This window comes from Vigna unguiculata, chromosome 4 (genome assembly GCF_037176805.1).
Source record: "Vigna unguiculata cultivar grain cowpea cultivar isolate G323 ecotype 2 chromosome 4, ASM3717680v1, whole genome shotgun sequence".
Taxonomy (NCBI): domain Eukaryota; kingdom Viridiplantae; phylum Streptophyta; class Magnoliopsida; order Fabales; family Fabaceae; genus Vigna; species Vigna unguiculata.
The window spans coordinates 28,242,056-28,257,527 of NC_140795.1; the positions used below are offsets into that span (position 1 = coordinate 28,242,056).

General features: G+C 28.4%; 1 protein-coding gene and 1 long non-coding RNA gene across 2 annotated transcripts; both read right to left on the reverse strand.

Annotated features, from left to right (window-relative positions):
- Positions 1 to 858: 858 nt before the first annotated feature.
- Positions 859 to 14,083, reverse strand: LOC114180593 (uncharacterized). Its single transcript, XM_085671957.1, has 20 exons — positions 13,952 to 14,083; positions 13,705 to 13,859; positions 13,494 to 13,614; positions 13,113 to 13,292; positions 12,951 to 13,028; positions 12,682 to 12,882; positions 10,508 to 10,601; positions 8,193 to 8,321; positions 7,922 to 7,996; positions 7,733 to 7,804; positions 7,305 to 7,475; positions 7,113 to 7,208; positions 6,965 to 7,018; positions 6,825 to 6,882; positions 5,635 to 6,372; positions 4,189 to 4,655; positions 2,933 to 4,081; positions 2,751 to 2,887; positions 1,228 to 1,366; positions 859 to 929 (listed from the first exon to the last, which is right to left on the reverse strand). Exons 1-20 carry the CDS (start codon positions 14,081 to 14,083, stop codon positions 859 to 861), a joined length of 4,317 nt encoding a protein of 1,438 aa, XP_085528083.1.
- Positions 14,084 to 14,213: 130 nt separating this feature from the next.
- On the reverse strand, positions 14,214 to 14,613 carry LOC114180252 (uncharacterized). Its single transcript, XR_003603647.1, has 3 exons — positions 14,547 to 14,613; positions 14,327 to 14,448; positions 14,214 to 14,253 (listed from the first exon to the last, which is right to left on the reverse strand). It is a non-coding gene; the product is annotated as an uncharacterized LOC114180252 (long non-coding RNA).
- Between the last annotated feature and the right edge of the window lie 859 nt (positions 14,614 to 15,472).

A 15,472-nucleotide genomic window follows, 5' to 3' on the forward strand; every position in this document is an offset into this window, starting at 1 on the left:
AGAAAAAGATATGGAAGCACATAAGAGAGAAACCAAATAAAAAAGTATAAAAAATTATAATAGAGAAAAAAACGTAATTTTTAAATTTTAAAAAAATAAATTCCAAACTAAATTAATATAAATAAGGTAATAATATATAAATAAAGTAATAATATATAAATAAAGTAATAATATATAAATAAAGTAATAATATATAAATAAAGTAGTAATATATAAATATAAATTTTTTAAATATATAAAAAATAAAATAAAAATGAATCAATATAAGTAAAATAATAATTTATAAATATATATATATATATATATATATATATATATATATAAGTTAAAAAAAAATGGTTGGGGAGCCGTGGCTCCCCTGTCACAACATTCTTCCGCCGTTATATATATATATATATATATATATATATATATATATATATATATATATATATATATATATATATATATATATATATATATATATATATATATATATATATATACTAGTTTTTTGACAATCAATTATATATTGTAAACAAAGTTTCAATAACCATTTATTATAAACAATTATATTGTAATATAACAAAGTTCAATATCCAATATCCATAATTGATGAAGTACATAACTATATTGTCATATAACAAAGTTCAATGACCATAATTCATCAACATTAAAAAATTATCGTTAATCTAATCACAACAACAACCATTCACGAATACTTCAATATTTGATTCGATGAAATCATTGTCTACTTGAAAGACAACAATATCTCCTTCTTTTAATTCATTTTCAGAACAAAATAACCTCCAACCTTGACCAATCTTTGTTGAACTTCGTTGTTTGTTGGATATTAGTATTTTGCAATTCACTATAGTTTTAGGCTCTATAAGAAAGACGTCTTCTACGTTGACCTCCCGAATAAAGTTGGCAAACTTTGATGGCAAATCCTACATCATTAAAATGTTTATTGTTAGTATAAGTATTTGAATTTAGTTATAGTAATAAGCATAATAATAAATAAGAAGGAATATACCAAGTGACTTGCTTTGCTTTGATACTTTGACAATTTCACTGAAAATATAGATCTTGTATTTTGATGATTAATACGGTTCATAAATGTTGTCCAACTTGTTCGTGTACATCCACCTTTAAACACTGTTAGGTGAAATAAACAATTTCCCAAATACTGAAACTGGATGTGAGAATCACTTTGAATTTGATATAAATTTCTCATATTAAACCAACCTTCAGTGATCCTTGGGTTATCTGAATCCATGTTATAGGTAACTGTTGTGCTCATACCATTTACATCTACCAAGTGCCACTGTGGGCCTAATTCGTGTGCATAACTAACAGCAAAGTGTCGATCAACAAACAAAAATGGCTACAAAATAATGAGGACACTAAATTATTTTCAAACAATAAAGACATTATGAATATTTTTTCTGCAATAACAGAATGAAAAACAAAACATATATAAGTTGTGAATAGACTTATATATCAACAAAAAATATATTTATTTATAACATATTTATTGAATTCAGAATTAATAATTCTTTTAAAAAATAAATAGAAAGAAAAAAAAATTGAAAAATTTCTGAACATTGAAATAATAAACAAACTCAAGTGAAAGGTGCAGTACATACGTTATGAATACATAACACTGCGAACCACATAGAACAGAAAATCTCAATGCAGGGTAATAGATCTAAATTTGTAATTGTGTTAAAATTGAAGACATACCTTAGAGAATATGTAGATGGTGTTGAACTTCCAAAGTATTGTTCTCTGATCTTGGGTTTGGTCCATTTCCAATTTTGTAATTGCAGAGAAATGGAGGTTCAAATATAGTGTTGAGTGAAGGATGTGTATGAAATGGTAAAGTGAAAGTTATGAAGGAATGGGAAACTTTAAGTCAAAATAGAGAACATTGTCACATGCAAACAGTGACAACAAATTTAAAATTGTTATTGTTCACTGTCAGAAAAAGTAAGAGATAAAATAAAGTATAGAAGTTACAGGTAAAGTAACAGCAAAAATATATAATTCAGATTCTTTAACATTTAGAAAATTAAACAAATGAAATGCAATTATGTCAACTCGGATTCAGTAACACCCAAGCACATGTATGTAGATATTTATTGTTGACAATACAGTAAAGCAACAAATAACAATTGAAAACCAACATATATATAACTAATAAAAGAAACAATAGTGTATTAATATATAAGAAGCATTACTGGAATTCAAAGAAGTAGCTCGTGGAAAAAAAAATGATAAACAATGAAAGTATGAAAACATTTATCAATCACTATATATTATACAGTTCTAATCTGCATGAACTGTAATGTGCACCAAAATTTGTATATGGACCCAAAAAATAAAGTAATCTGCACCAATTGTAATCTGCAAGGTAAAAAATAAATACAGTTAAATGTAAAATAATTGAAAAATTGTAAGAATTATATAAAAGTAATTTGTATACCTTTATCAAAGATTTTCAAAGATTTCTTTGTAAACCACATTTGTAGTTGTAGTGGTTACTTTTCCATCTTCATCCAAAATTGTCCATGAGTAAAAATTGGGCGAGGAAGATAAAGTCCAACTTTAGAAAGAGTTTGACCTTGGCTTTTGTTTATTGTCATCGCAAAGCATAAGGATATTGGAAATTGCCTCCTTTGAAATTTGAACGGGATGCTAGAATCAAAAGGTGTCAAGTTCATTCTTGGTATGAATATTTTGTCACCAACATTTTTGCCAGTTATTACTGTAGCAGAGATAACATTCTTTCCCAAATCATTAACTTGCAACCTTGTACCATTGCACAAACCATTTGCTTGATCAATGTTTCTTAAAAGCATAATTGGTACGCCAACTTTCAATTTAATCCTATGATTTGGAATTCCTGAACATTTAATATCATTTAGAAACTCTTGAGTAAACCACTCACCTTGAATTTCTTGATCATCATCAGATTGGCAAGGAGTGTCTGAACTTAAATAAACTTGTTCTTCACCAGGAATCAAAGATAAAATGAAGTCATTTACTTGTTCAACACTATCAATTGTAGGGCAAAGTATTGCACCATCATCAAAGAATCCAGGAGTCATGATATTTTCAATTAGACCACCATAAACAAATTTGACTAAAGAAAGTAAAGGTGTTTCACTTTCCTGAATTAGAAGATCTGTTGGTATTGAAAGGTTGGCTTCACCACTTTCATTCAAATTCATATTTCCATCTCCAATTTTAAGAATCCAATCAGCAAATTCTTTTATATCTTTTGCACTTTCATTTGAAGTAGCAGTCTTTAACCTCATGTTTTGTGATAGCTTAAGAACTGTGCAATATTGCCACAAATCAGAATAGTTAATTGATGAGTTCACAATATCATACGTTGATCCCTTTCTTACTACGGGCAAGATTTGTCTAAAATCACCGCCCAAGACCACCACCTTTCCACCAAATGGTTTGTCAGCATTATGTTGATTCGTAGCTCTCATAATGTCTCTCAATGTTCTATCAAAAGCTTGAAAGCATAGCTTATTCATCATAGGAGCTTCATCCCATATTATAAGTTTTGTTTCCATCAATAGTTTAGCACGAAGACTTCCTTGATTGATGTTACATGTTGATTCATCATTGATTGCTAATGGTATGCAAAAAGTAGAATGAGCAGTTTTACCTCCAGGAAGCAATAAAGATGCAATGCCACTTGAAGCTACATTAAGGGCAATCATTCCCTTTGCTCTAATAGCAGCTGACAAAAGTTTCCAGAGATATGTTTTTCCAGTACCACCATAACCATATAAGAAAAAGAAATTCCCTACCTCTGAGTTCATTGTTGTCATAATTTTGTTATAAACATGTAGTTGCTCATTAGTGACAGACTGCAATAGAGATTGATGTAGCTTTTCCATTTGTTCTTTATCATAATTCATTTCATCAACAATGAGCCTGTTCTGAAATTTGAATGAATTTGAAAGATCAGGTTGAGGAAGGCAACTATAATCTGATAAAGCTCGCCCATTTGAATTTAGAAGTTCTTGTACTTCTAGTAAGCAAAGATTGTGTAAATCATGCTCTTCAATTTGAAAATCTACAAAATAGAATAGTAATTAATACCTAATTATGGAAAAAATAGTGTAGAATAATTCAATTTAGTACCTGGTATGTTCAAGTCTTTTCTTTTTTGAAATAGGATACCATCTGCAAGTAAAGTCCAAGTTGCATCCCAAACAACATTTGGCTTAGACATTGTATTCATGATTAACAAAGCAACAAATAACCTTCTAAGTTGATTTCCAGATGCAAGATGGCTAGCCTCTTTAATGGCATCAATGAATTCTTTGTCATCTGCCAATAATCCTAATTCTTGGCAAGCCTCTTGGTATGTGGAGAATGTTTTACCATTAATTGTCTTTATACTATCATGATCAATACAACCTTTTTGTTTTGTTAGTAAGATTCTCATGTAGTAGCATTCACCTGATCCTGGAGGAACATATGTTAGTCGACCAATACTATAACCTTGCTTTCTTGGTTTCCATTGTTTTTGTTGAGACATCCAAACAAACTTTGTTGGAAATTCAGCATAGGTCAAGTTTCTACCTTCCTCAAATTTTTTGTTAGCTTCAAACCAAGCTAGGAACATGGCGTTCATATTCTCATTCCTATGCAATACATCATCAATTCAATCATCATCTTTAAACAAAACTGGTTGTTGATCTTGTAAGTGAAAAGTTAATCGTTGAACAGCTGGCCACCGATGATGGATATCAAAACCAAAAGTTCGCCAAACTGCTTCACATGCAAATAAATATCTACAATCATAGTATCTTTTTATCTCATCAACAATACACATCTCTGTAGATTCATTCTCCTTGTCTATAATTTTAATTGTTGCTCTATCAGGACCTTTGTTTACATATTTGAACAAATACTTGATTGAGTTAGATTTGTTGCAATATTTTGTATTAACATGAGCTTGATAACGCATTAAGAGAAGAGGACTATACGGCACCACATTTGCATTACCTAATTTATGTCCATTTTTCAACACAAATAAACCGTCATCTCTACGTCTATATACAGGATATCCATCTTCATCAATTGTAGTTGAATGTCTAAATTTTTTAGGAAAAAATTTAGAACACCGACCTTCTTTCATACATGGCGAGTTGAATCTAGCAGCTCCGCAAGGACCATGTATCATATTTGTTTGAACATCCTTTGAAAGTATAGGATAGAGATCTAGATGAGGAAGTTCAGCAGAGATAACTTGATCTATATGCTTTGCATTTTCTAACTTGTTAGAGTCACTCAACCATAGTAATATATGAGCATGTGGCAGACCTCTCTTCTGAAATTCAACTGTATACATACCTAAATTTGTAAAATAATTATTAGAGAAAATAATAGGCAGTAAGAAAAATAAATTAAGAAAATTAAAATTGTATATCTGCTTTGACTTTGCCAAAGAAATTATTCTTCTTGAAATCGGTCATCATTTGGTCTAATTTCATTTTAAAAACTCTGCAAACTATGTCTGGCCTATCTGAAGCAGTTAATCCTCGTGATTTGACAAAATCAACAATTTCAGGCCAATTTACATTACATGTGATTGTTATAAACAAATTTGGATAGCCATACCTCTTGCAAATTGCCATAGCATCTTGGCAATTATTGAACATGTATCTCATACCACCTATAAATGAAGCTGGAAGAACAATACGCTTACCAATGGAAGAAGGATCAGTTTCACCTTTGTTAACAGCTTCTTGTAACCCATTCAGAATATTTGAACGAATGAGTTTTTGATTATTTCGTATAAAAGACAACCTTTGGGCTTCAATCATGGTGTATGTATCCACTAAAAACTGTTGAAACAATCTACGTGAATTTACAACATTACCAAATTCAACCTTTCTATCTTGTATTCTGAAAGCAATGAATTCTCGTAAAGAAATGCGAATTCTCTTTCTACTTTGTCCATATTTTTGACAATCTCTAATTGGAATATCCTCTTGATAACCATCCTCTCTATATGGGAAAATCAAAGGATATTGAAGAGGAATGAAACATGTGTGTGTTTCATGTAGTCTTGTTAATTGACCAGAAACTTTCTTGACAATGATGTCCCTTCCTACATCTAAGGTGCTCAAATCACCAACAATCAATGCTGCCACTTCATCTGCTACTGGTGTATTATATACTCTAGGATCCTTAAAGCGATGTCTAAATAACCTCAATCCAAAATCTGATTGTTCATGATCATGTATAAAATCTTTTACTCTTCTGAATGTTTGAGCAAGTACATTGTGTTTGTCAATCATTTTCTTCAATTCTTCGATCAATGATTTATCAAATATGGATTGCTGACTATCAGACCTGAAAAATTAAAAATTAGTCAATTATATGCGCAATGATGGCTAAAACATCAAAAAACTATTTAAACATACCCAAAGTGACTAACTTTGTTGCTTGTTTCATTTTCTGTGTCATAAATATATAGTTGTGCAAATTTGGGATTTGATCCTTTTTCAGGCAATAAACTTCCAATGCGATGGTAATTTTGACCACTAAGAATAAATTGAGGAGGACCTGATCCATCGTTGATTGAGGAATGGATCTTAGCACCAATGGATGTAAATGAGAACATGTTGTTGTAACTTCTTATGTAATGTAAGAAATTCTGGCTTGTACTGTCTTCTCCTTTTAACAACTTTTGAAGTAATTGTGGAGGTTTCTTCAATAATGGAAGTTGTACTTTTCCCTTTTGACAACAAAGAGAGAAATCAACTTGTTTTAATCTTTTGCATTTATCAGATCTTTCTTCGTACCACAGTTGAGCTTGACAATAGGGACACTCAAGTGAACACTCCCCAACATCAACATTTCCTAAGTACATAAAAAACATATATGTCAGTAATTAAATAACATTTATACTTAAATATAAAAACACTAAAAAGTATTGTTTCACCTTGAATTTCAGCTTTTGAATACAAATCAGATTTGAAATGTCCAATTATGTTATCTGAAAGAAATAGAAAGTATTTATTATTTAAAAAACAATTTTACATAAAGAAACAGAAAGTATTTATTATTTAAAATGAACCATTATTGATTACCACCATTTTCATCTTCTTTAGAATTATTGTCAAAATCCAATATCTTCGAAATAGATCTAATAGCCTGCTCCCGAGAAGGCTGACAAAATTGTAAACCTTTAACATAGATTGAAATTAATATTAGCAAGCTGAATTTGTAACAATTAAAGAAATTAAAGTAATGAAATGAAGTTTGTTTATATTATAAATTACCATGACTTTGGTGTTGTTCAACATAAAAAGGATTAACAACTTCAGAAAAAGCACAAGAATTTAGTGAAGCATGACTGAAGCTGCTACCCACAATTTCTTTAGGTAACAGTTCTTCTGTATTAAACACATTGATTTTGCTTCTTCCAATAGGACAATCCAATTGAACAATACCTGTAGGTACATCCATAAATTAATGAACTAAATATTATTGATATATATGATTTTGTAATTATGTTCTTAATTTAATTTATCATTGAAATATAATTGTAAATAGTAAAATATATTAGTGGTATACATTTGAATAACTAAAATAACTTCAATTTCAGTATGCACAACTCAATTTTAAAACAAAAAATAGTAACATATATTAAAGCACTAATATATTAAGAGAAAAGCATTAAAAAAATTAATATATTTTTCATTTGTACTTGTGTTGTTACTGTTGCTGTTTTGCAAAATTGGAGCATTGGTAGATCCAATGGATGTAGAACCATGAAATCCTAATAAGAGAGGTAGTAATAGAAAAATTTAGTATGAAAGAAATTCAATTGAAGATAAGATAATAATAGATATATAAAGAATTAGTATTTAATCATTTTTATTACGCTTGTAATTACTTTTATCTGCCAACTTCTGATTTATAATAAGTTTTCTTCTTCTTCGTGCAGCTTTCCCGTTATTTTGTTCAAGTTCTGCAAAATGCAGTGAAAAAAAGGATTATGAAATGAATTTAAAGATGAAACCAATTAATTATGAAATGATGTCATCTAATATCAATGTGTGTTAATTGTATAATATGCATTAAAGATGAATAATGAGACTAATAAGTATGCAGTGCTAGCATTTGTACTGAATTTGAATGAAAATTAAATTAAAAAACAAACTTACCATAATATGTCAACTCGGAAAGTGGCGTTCTAATAGTAGATTGAATTCTTTTATTCTGCACGTCTGTATCTTCATTGAGAGATAAGTACGTTTTGCTAGTTGAATCTAGCGTAACATTTTCTTTCGATACTGGTAGAATAGTTAAAAAGTCAAATGAAAGAATAGATGTAAAATGAATGCATTAATAAAGATTTGTGTTAGTGCAATCAATGGATTCAGATTTGTGAATGAAATGAAAAATAGTTTGACAACAATGAATGCAGTAATAAATTTGTTGGATGAAATGTATAGTGAATGAAAAGATTATTACCACAATATCTTAACTGAGAAAGAGGTGTAGTATTTGGAAAAGCAAATGCTTCAGTTGGACTGGATTTGTCCTCATTTGTTAATGAAATCAAAATAAGAAAAAAAAAATAACATAGAGGAAGCAAGATTAGAATTTGCATCTTTGTTTTTACGTATGAGTGTAGATTTAATTGGATGAGAAACAAATGAAATGAGTTCCAAAAAATGAAGAAACTTAAAAATGCAATGTCAGAAACATAAAAATATTGAACCTGTGGACTTCATCAAGGTATTGGAAAAATTTTGTGGGATAATGTTCTTCCTTTTTCTTCTTCCATTTGTTGAATCCATTTTGTTGTGATAATGTTCAAAGTGTGCAGAAGTTATGCATTGTATTGTGGTATTATGGTGTTTTACAAATTCATTACATGTTGGAGGAAGATTTAAAATTAGAAATAGAAAACTAATAACAAAAGCAATTAACAAATGCACTGTGAAGAAAGAAAAGCAGAGAGGAACAAAAAACCTATTAGTATATGTAGGCACATTTTTAGTATTCAACCAACATTCTTCCTGATGATTCAGGTACTGTCAGTACAAACTTTTGACAAAAAACAACAAACATTTCATTGATATGGAAATATCAGAACTGAACAAATAACTTAAAATTTGGAAAAGCGTACCTTTTGAAAAAGATTTGATCTACAAAGTCCAAATTGATGATTTGCAGACAATGCAAAGCCTCATTTCAGAATGTGGATCTATGATATATGTCCTTTTTTGCCAAGCACAAAAGTACTATGCTTTGTAATAGTCAACCATTAAAGTAAACATTTGTTTCTACATTGAGTATAACATGCAACTACTAAAGAAAGGGCAAAAGAAAATTATTTTATTGTTTTCAAGTTTAGAAATGAAAAAAAAAATTCGAAGAAATAAAATTGAAATTAAAAAACTTGTAAGAGAGTTCAAAATGAAATGGGTTTTAATGTTTTCATGGTTACTCTATTACTAAAAAACAATTTCAATAAATTTTGCAAGAAATATGAAATTATTTTTTGTAAAGAAATTAATAAAATCTTTTGAAAATTATATTCAGTTAGTATGTCCAATTATTAGTACTGCAGAATATCAACTTGGCTTCTTTATTATTACTTCTAACCTTTTTTTAAAGAAAAATAATAAAATATTTTAACATATTTAAATTCTTATCATAATCATTTAAAGTATTTATAGTATCGGAAATGAAAATTTATTTTAGAAAATCAGTACTTAAATAAAATTTGTATTACGAAAATAATTAAAATATAAAACTTGACGATAATTAAATTAGGTTAAATTAGGTTAAATCAGCAACAAAAAAAGATGCTAAAACTATTACAAACAAAATAAGACCAAAGTACTTTCAAAGTTCTTCAAAAAAACATACATAATATAAATAGTAAACTAAAAGAAAAGTGCAATATTAGAAACTGCATTCTTTGTGGACGTATACTTTGATCTTCTTCTTTTTCATTTTTTTGTCTGCTAGAAACACAAGAATATCTCCTTCTTCCAAACGATTGAATGTGCAGAAGTCCTTCCATCCCTTCCCAATCTTACTTGACTTCTTTGGTGTATTACGGAGCAGAAGTTTACATTGCACAATGAAGGTGTTGTGACGTCCCTGCAATTCCAACCTCCTCAATCTACGTTTACGAACGTAATCTGCAAAGTCAAATTGTAGGTCCTGAAAAAAGAACAAAATAAGACCACAAATAAAAATATATAAATAAAACCAAATATAAAACCAAAATAATAAAATTATAAGTTCACCATATGGCTTACTTTGCATTGAGATTTTGACAATTTGACTCTAAAGATATGTTTTTTTCGCAACCGAATTAGGTTTGAAAGAAATTTAGCACCAGTCGATATTGTAGACATGTTGGGGAATACAGTGATGTGGAAGGTAGAATTGCCAACATATCTAAATACAATTTGATGGATATGTTGCAGTTTATAAAAAACTCGTAGGCTATACCAACCATCCGTGAGAACGGGATGATTCACATCCATATTAAAGGTTAACTGATGTTGATTCCCTTCAATATCTTCCAAGTGCCAAACGGGTCCTAATTCCTAACCAAAAATAGCGAAAAATATTGGATCAACATGTCCAAACTCCTAATGAGACAAAAAACAGATAGAAAGGTGAAAAAGATGAATAAGACAAATATGATACTGATGATGAACGCATAAATATTAAAATACAGGAATAAAAACATGCATGGGTGATGTAAAACTGATAAAAACAAAGAACAGAAAAGTAGTGAATTTGAATGGTTAATGAAAAAAGTTGACATCTTTAAAAGAAACCAATAGTAAGTCAGAGTTCAAACAAAGTAAAAATATAAGTTGTCTTATGAAAGACAAAAAAGGTGGACATAGATGAGAAATGCATAAAAAACAGTAGTTTTAACTGATTTCAAAGATTATTGAAGAAAGATGACATTTTGATAACAAAAAATGAAATGAAGTAAGATTTGGAGAATAGATGACGAAGGAAAATATAGTTTAACATACATGAAGCATGGGAAACAAATAGAAAAAAACGACCTTTGAACGATTATTGCAGAAAGTTTGAATTTTTAGAAAGAAAATCGAGAATAAGTAATATTGTGTAAAAAGTGAAAACATAAATACATGTTTTTGAACGATTAAGATGGATGACGAAGCAATGTGGTACGGTCTAAACTTAAAAAAAAACATCAAAGCACATATTTTTTTTAAGTTTTTGTGAAGTAGAGGTACCTGATTATGAACAAAATGATACGTGGTGAACCTTCCTAAAGTTTTTCTGGCAGTGACACTCAAAGAGGAATCCATGGCAGCAAGTGTAGGGGAGTGACCTTTCTTTTTCAGTGATTTTGTAAAAACATAAAACTTGATAGTAAATAAGGAAAACAGACGGTTATATAGATATGAAAAGACTTGTAATTAAAGAGAAAGCTTTTTGAAAATTGAATCATATTTAATAATATTTTAAAATTAATTTTGAGAAAGTAAAAATAACTTTATAAATAATATACATTTTTAAAATAAATAAAAATTTGAAAGAGTAATAACAGATAAAAATAATATAATAAAAATTTCTGAAAAAAAAAACTAATTAATAAAAGAATAAAATATAATATTAAAAGTTAATATATAGATATGAAAAGACTTGTAATTAAAGAGAAATTAAAGAAGGGTTTTTCAAAATTCAATGCTACTTAATAAAATTTTAAAATTAATTTTGAGAAAGTAAAAATAACTAAAAAAAGTATAAAGAAATGAACATTTTTTTAATAAATAAAAACAAATAAGAAGTTGAAAGAGTAATAGCACATAAAAAATAATATAATAAAATATTAAGATAAAAGATAACTAATTAATAAAAGAAGAAAAGATAACATTTAAAAAATTGTACCATTATGATTAAGAAAATAAAAATCAACTTTTATCCTTTAAAGGCAAAGTTACAAATGTTTTTTGATTTGTTAATCAATCTGTTTGATGAAGGAATCATGGTTTTGAAAACATGAAATAAATTTTATATGTTACGAAAACAATAATGTAGTTGAAAAATATACATAGATAAAAACTTAATGACTTTGATGTAGCTAGCATCATAATGTAGTTGACATTAAAAATAATATCAAAACTTCGACATTAGGCTAGCAATATATACTAAATTTTAAAAATAAGCATATACAACAAAACGTATATAAATTTAAAGAAATCTATTTAAAAAAGGTAAACAAATAGTGAAAATAAAGGATTTTTTATAAACCAAAACAAAAGGAAAAACCTATGCTGAAATTAATTAATTTAATGTAGCTAGCATGATTATGATGTTGACAATGTCAAATTATATCAACACACTTTGATTCAGCTAGCAAATTTTGAATGTAAAGATAGAGTACAGAATTAAAAATAAGCATGAAATCTATTCATAATTAAATTAAAACATAGTTGAAGTAATATTGTTTTCAAAATAACAACCAAATGGTCATGAGTACAAATACATAACAGCAGCAAATGTTTTTCAAAAAATAACATAATAAACATAAAAATCCAAATAAAGTCTATCACTTTTCAATCTTTATATTCTTCTTCAACATCTTCACTGGAATCTTCTTGTTTTCTTGAACCATAGATCGACTTTGTCTTTAAGTACTGGAACAGGTGGTTGAGTACCCAAATCAAGATTGTCCAGATGATATGATTCTTTGCGAGTTAACTCATGAATTTGAACATCAATTACATTTTTGTTTTTCAAGGATTCTTCGGGAGGAACATGGCTTGATACTATATTGTTCAAATCATCACTTAGAGTCTCAAGATCATTTGATTCTTCTGTGAATTTGATCAACAAATCCTAATAAAAAAAACAAATTAGCATATACAAAGCTTTACAAAATAAGTTAAATTGTAATCTTCAACTACCTCTACAATGGAATCAGATGAGATTTGATTTGTTTGCTCATTTAATTTGCTTTCTTCTTCATTTGCAGAGTATAGATCCTAAAAATTGTATACAATATTAATAATAATAAAATTTAAGAAAAAAATAGGCTAACACGTGAAAAAAAATAAAAAAAAACTTACCAAAGACTTAATTTCAACATCAGAAAAACTTTCAATTACTTTTTCATCCATGCAAACTTTTTTAACTCTGAATGATTGTTCAAATTTGCTATTATAATCATTCTTGCACTCAACTTTGAACAGATAGGTCTTATCAATTAGGACTTCAAACTCTTTAGGCAAGTCTCCAGCAGCAGTGTTCTATTAAAAAAAGGATTAATATAAATGATGTAAATTAATGTAAAACAATTAATGTACAACAATAATGAGTAAAATAAGTGGAAACGAAGTACCCAATATAGAATAGGAAATAATTGATTGTGAATTCATTTGAAAATTATACAAAACATTTAAGTTAAATGTCAACAATATAAGCAGAAATGATTAGATTAAAAACTTAGCCTTGTCTTGCAAGTCAAGAATGTTAGAGCATGATTTCTTCAACATTGCACTTGCATCACGATCAAATACAACAAAAGTTGTAGAATCCGTAACATCAATTACACAAAGTTTCAGTTTAAACCTAAAAAAAACAATAAAGACATTATGAACATTATTAAGTTTTCTTAATATTATATTAATAAAATCATGTTGTGAATATTGAAAATATTACCTAGGTGTAACCTTAATGACATGCTTGTTACACTTTTCACAAAAAAACATTTTGGAATCAGGATAAACTGCTTTGTTGCAGATACATGTTGTATACCACCAATCATCATGATCTAGCACATGTTTGATAGTAGCTTTTACTACAAAAGTACTTTCCTGTAAAATAAAGAATATCAAATTATGAACAAAAAAATAAATAGTCATTAAATAAAAAAATTTATGTGGAACATAGAGACAAATATTTGAACCTGCTTAAAATCTTTTAGACCTTCAATTGAACTCCTAGGATGCAGCTTAATGAAATCATCTTCTAAGCTAACTTTAGAAGAACCACAAAGTTGGGTAAGAGCTTGAGAAGGAGATTCAGTATTATCCCACATCCTACGTTAAAAAAATATGTTATATTACAAAGATATACATATATCTATCTATAAACAAAGATATATGTTATGTATATAGACTTACATTTTTTTCAACTTGGTTGCATCTTCACCATCACAGTTAAAAATGATCTTGGTACAGTTCATACAGTTTTGAATAGAAACTTTATCTACAAAAGAGAAAATGTCAAAAAGATTTTTATTCATTAATACAACTGTAATAATGTGGTTTATGTTAGTTACCTTGGAAGGTCTTCACTTTGCAATAATGCAAAGCAATGACAACATGTTGATCCTCTCCAGAGGCCAGAAATGCATTTAACATATCAACATATTGACCAAATAAAGTACACTCCAGTTGCAAACTATTGAATGTTAAAAATCACATAAAAAGAGAAGCAGATGAAATACATGAAGAAAAATAAAAAACAATAAAGAAAAAAAACAAATGAAATCTGCTTACCCATCAGCTTCAATAAGGATGACATTCATTTTGGTTTTCTTACCAGCTTTCTCTAGCTCCCTCTCTGTTCCAGTCCTCTAAAAAATAGATTCATAAATGAAAAAATAGAAGCAGATTTAAACTTACAAAAACATATCTAAACTTTTAGGTAAAAAAAAAATTTAGGAAAAGTCAAAAAATAAAAGCCGTTTATAGTTTAAGGAAGATACCTCTTGGTCTTGAAGAACAATTTCCATGGAAAATGGAGTTTTTCCTTTTGTGTAATCTTCAACAAACCATAACCTTTTAACTCTTGCAAGGATATTCCAACTCTCCTTCTCAGGGTTTAGTTCTTGTAAAGAGTGAGTGTGTTTTTGGATAACAGACATGGTTGAAGGAATGAGGGAAATGAGGGAAATCAGAGTAGAGTAAGGAATGAAGAAAGGTCTGCAGAAATGTATTCCTACAAAACATAAAAACATAAAAAAAAATAGATTGGAAGTTCATAAATACAAAACAACACAATACGCATGCTCTGGTTTTCATTTCACAAATTTAGAAACAATCTGCAAAAGCAAAAGCAGATTTTGACATGAAAAAAGATATTTACTGAAACAACACGCAAAGTGTGGTTTAGGTTAAACAAATGAAGTAAAAATTGGGAAAAGTGACTGACAAAAATACGAAGATCACAGAAAAAAACAAAAGTTGTTTTTCACATGGCTTAATGTTGTGCAATAAAAGGAAATATGGCAGAAAGCAGTACATAAAGAAAACAAAAAGTAACTTTAAATGTTGGAAAAGGTTGACAAATCAACGAAAATAGGAAATAAAGATCTGATTTCAAGTTTCAAGTTTGAACATTTGAAAGTAATGAAAAAAGTAAGGGGAATGTAATATTCATAACTAATCAACAACATGCAATAGGCCACAAAAATATATTTTTA